General features: G+C 35.5%; 1 protein-coding gene across 1 annotated transcript; it reads right to left on the minus strand.

Annotated features, from left to right (window-relative positions):
• Positions 1-229: 229 nt before the first annotated feature.
• On the minus strand, positions 230-4,330 carry LOC128859211 (inositol oxygenase). The gene is made up of 4 exons (XM_054096006.1): positions 4,151-4,330; positions 3,562-3,733; positions 772-1,348; positions 230-682 (listed from the first exon to the last, which is right to left on the minus strand). The coding sequence occupies exons 1-4, from the start codon at positions 4,169-4,171 to the stop codon at positions 574-576; spliced, it is 879 nt and encodes a 292-aa protein (XP_053951981.1). The 5' UTR covers positions 4,172-4,330; the 3' UTR covers positions 230-573.
• Between the last annotated feature and the right edge of the window lie 209 nt (positions 4,331-4,539).

The following is a 4,539-nucleotide window of genomic DNA, read 5'->3' on the forward strand; positions in this document are numbered from 1 at the left end:
TTTTCTCCTATTTCGAAGTTCAGTTTTGTTTTAATTTACAAAAAATTCATTTGAAAAAATTTGCACTCGAAAACAAATTTTTCTCGTCACTTCGAGGTCCATTTTTGTTTTAATTTATACGAAAAAATCATTCGCAAAAATTTACAGTCGAAAACAAATTTTTCTCACCACCTCGAAATGCATCTTTGTTTTAATTCTGAAGTGAAGATTTAATTGAAAAACTCGAAACTCTCTTCTAACGATTTTTGTATGTATTTTTTTATTATTTTTTGGTTTAAATTCGCCCATATTGCATAAAAATAAATTTTACAAGTCCATTGACAGCCACCGTAAACAAATTTGTATACTTTTGCTAGAATCTTGCAAACTAATTTTTTTTAATGTATATAAAAATAGTATCACTAAGTCCGGTATATATACACATATATGTATGTGCATGTATGTATAAGTAGAATATGCCTATGAGGCATTTAGTCTAGCAGTTCCATTTGCGGTACTCTCGAAAGTGAATAATCACAATGTCACTTTAAAGCTTTGTTTATTGAAAATCGGGTATTGGCTCAAGCCACAGACTTAGAACTCCAGGACACCAGGAAGATATTTGTCAATCAACGACTGGTAGTATGGCCACAAAGCATCGATATCAGGCATCTTCTCGCTCTTGGTGTACAGGTCGTAACGGCTACAGAGAGGGGGAGAGAGAGAGGGAAAGCAAAGAGAGACCAAATTAACGCAAACTATCTAAAATTTATTAATTCACACACAACTCACTTGAAGATCAACACCCATTTCTTGGTCTCCTCGTCACCAGGCGCCTCCAGATGCTTGTAGTCCCCACCATTGTGCCATGGGTAGAATGAGTGGAATCGTATGATGTTGCATGCCACATGCGGCAGCTTAGTTTTGTTGTGCTTCAACACCCGGTACATGTATTCGTCATGGCCCCAGGACATAAGCAAATTATCAACACCACAATTTGGCTTATAGATGCCATATTTGGTATTGTATTTGGGATTATCGCCATCTGGATTGCCTTCGAAACTGTCGGCACGATAGACAATGCTATCGCCCCACTTGCAGCCAACGGCGAAGGTGTCACCAACCACAGCCCATTGCGGCTCATCGTAGAAGGCCATCACTTTGCCAAGGTCGTGTATGAGTGCGGTCAAGTGCAGCCAGTCGAGTTCGGGAAATTCTTCGCGTGCGCGTTCGGCTGCTTGGAAGGCGTGCACTATGTTGGGCAGATCGATGTCGGGATCGGATTCGTCGACCAGATCGTTGAGCTTCTCAAGCGCTTCGCGAACGGTTGCCTGGAAGGTGTTGAACTTGAGCCAGCGGTCATGGCGACCTATGAAAGGAAGATAAAGAGGGAGAGAGTGAGAATGAGTTCAAAGTTCGAAGTTAATGCAATGAGCGTTGGCCTTAGTTGGCCGTGATTTCTTGTTCGATTAAAAAAACTTTATTTATTTATTTTTATTAACTTTCTCATACATCTTTTGAATCTAAAAATTTCGTGGTGAACTATTGTATTCAAGCTCATTTATTGTATTTGGTATGGAGAATTTCTAAGCGAAATATAGCCTAAAAAATTGTGCTTTTAGCGGCGCAAATTGAAATTATGCCGGAAAGCCTATTTAGCGATTCAGAAGTATTTCGTGTATTTTTGAAGCGCATAGGCCAATTAACGGCAATTATTTTTGGCAAAACTTTGCTTTTCGAAAAATTAAATGATTATTGAGGGGTGAAAGTACAAAGAAATATGTTTCTGTAGAGTTTTATCTCCAATTTTCTCAAAACTATGGCGTGCAAAACTACATTGAAAACCTGTACCATAAAAAAATGAATTTTTTATTAGGTGTGCAACGAGGTTCTTGCTGTTTTTTTTTATGAAAATACAACTTTATTCTGAAAAAATGATTACAAGTGAATCATTGAAAGTATTGACGATCGCTGGCTACTACTTTTTCCCATCTCTCTGGTAGATTTCGTATACCGTCGCGGTAAAACTGTTCATCTTTTGAGGCTATCCACGGATCAAACCATTTTGTATGAATGGAACTGCTGGTCAGCTAGACTATATGCCATCGATCGGAACAGGTCGATTGGTCTTAACAGTTCATAATAAATAACACCAACTTGGTCCCACCAAATACATAGCATAACCTTCACAGCGTGAATATTCTGCCGAGGCGACGACGTAGAAGCATAACGGGGCAATCCCCATGACTTTATTTTTGCTGTAATGAATTCATTTTTCATCACCCTAATACTGAAGCAAGCTCTTCTTGCGTTTGACACGGATCCTCATTGAGCAATGCCTCCAATTCAGTGTCTTTGAAGGTTTTTGGCCTTCCTTCACGCGGACGGTCGTCAACATTCAAATCATCGTCTTTGAAGCAACGGAACCGATCTCGGCACTTAAAGCAGCACCTCCATAAACTTTTTGTAGCTGTCGATGCGCTTCAGCCGCCGTTTTTTTCGAATGAAAGAGGAAAATCAACACTTCCCGCGAATTACGATTATTCGGCACAAAATTAGACATTTTCACAAAACCAAAAGTATATGATACAAAAAGTATTGTTTACCATATGTCTAAGCTTGGTTTATGTCGTTTAGGTTATGTTAGAATCGACTAGCACACACTGCTGGCGGCATCTATTGACAAACAGCAGGAACTTAGTTGCGCACCTAATAATTGTAATAACTTATTTAATAATTAGCTAACAGTAATTTTAGTGTAAATTTTTTTATCACTTAATAAGTAGTTCGAAATTTCTCGGGCTGCTTAATAAAATGTTTAAAATCATGAATTAAATCTTTTTTTAATATTTTAAGCTTAAACGCTCTTTTTAATACTAAAAAACATTTTAATTTAATTGTTTATGCAAAATAAAAATATAATATTAAAAATTTTAATTAAATTTTTTTTATTATTAAATTTTGTTTTTGTTAAAATTTAATTAATTAAAAATTTTTTTTCTACTAAAATTTATTTGTTTTTTTTTTATTATTATTTTTTATTCAATTTGTTTTATTAAATTTTTATTAAATTTAATTTCTTTTTATTAAAATTTATTTATTTTTTTATTATTCAAATTTATTAATAATTTAATTTTATAACTATTTATTTAATTATTAAATAAATTTTTCCAAAAATACTTTTCATTTATCCATTGTCTTTTTGCAGCATTTTTACAAATATTTATTTTTATTGCTAAATTTTGTCCCTGCTAACCCAGAATAAGCATAGACGTGCAGACGCTTGATTTCTGCAGAACCTTCTGTCCCACTGCCTCTCTCTATACAGACGAAGATTCACCACCTTAAGTGGGCCATTTTTTAATGAATTAGAAGATCATAGCACTATGGAAAACGGGGATTTTATAAAGATTTTTTTTAAATTCACTTTATTTTTAGGAAGATCAGGAAAAGTTTCCCATGCGGCAAAATAATGGGCTATGCGCCTGATTGTGCGCCGTATTGGACAGCCGTTACAACCTTTTTTTCTTACTGTTCTTTAATGGCTCATTTCGTTTTAACTATTAATTACTGCCGTCTTACCTTTGACAAAATCCACAGTTTGATTGAGATGCATTTCCCGATAGGTTCGACGCACACGTTCCTTCAAAGGATCCTCCGTATCGACGCTGTAATCGCGGAATTTCGACACACATTTGTCCGCGAATGAGGCTTCGGGGCGCAAAAGTTCCGAAGGATCGATGAGTTCAATTTGCTGAAAGCAAAATTTTTTTTGGAAATTTTTTTGTTAGACAAAAATTAGGCCGAAAATAAAAAGTTTGGAAAAACATGAAAATTGAAAACTAGCAAAAATTTTTAAAAATTACTGCATTTTGATGTATGTATTTGTGTGGCGATCTGCTAAAACGTATTATCTTTTATGTGAAATCGTTGTTTTTCCATTATTTTGCTTTTGTAAATTTTACTTTTTACAATACAATATTTTTATATTTTTGACTGTGTACTCAGCAGTTCAATTGAATTTATTATAAATTGGAACCAATAATTTTTAATTTTCGTATTTTTAAAAATACGGAGGCCACACGTTTTTTTAATTTTTTCTTCTTGAAATCGGGCCACTCAACTGGTTTTGCCACTTAAAAATTAGCATTGCGAATTCCCCGCTCTTTACCTGATCCAAAAGCAGACGCATTTTTAGGGACACTTGATATGTTTTAAATCACAAATAACCTCTTTATAAGTTTGTATGTATTAGTGTTTTTTTCTCAGGATAAATCCTTTTGCTTTCTATTCGAATGCTATTCACTTCCACCTACGACCGCTTCTTGCGATCCGCGCTTTAAAAGTTTTCAAACACTTTTGAATTATTGAGCGAGAAGTAACGCAATTTTTATAGGTACGCGAAGGTATAGCCGGCGATCGGTGCGATTGGCGAGTAACGGCTGACGAGCGATCGTTCGGCCGACCGGAACATAGCACAGGGCAGCTGACGAGCATCGATACGCCGAAGACTGATCATTAATCGCTGTAACATTCGATGAAGCCGCTCAATCACTAATC

Source organism: Anastrepha ludens, chromosome 3 (genome assembly GCF_028408465.1).
Source record: "Anastrepha ludens isolate Willacy chromosome 3, idAnaLude1.1, whole genome shotgun sequence".
Taxonomy (NCBI): Eukaryota; Metazoa; Arthropoda; class Insecta; order Diptera; family Tephritidae; genus Anastrepha; species Anastrepha ludens.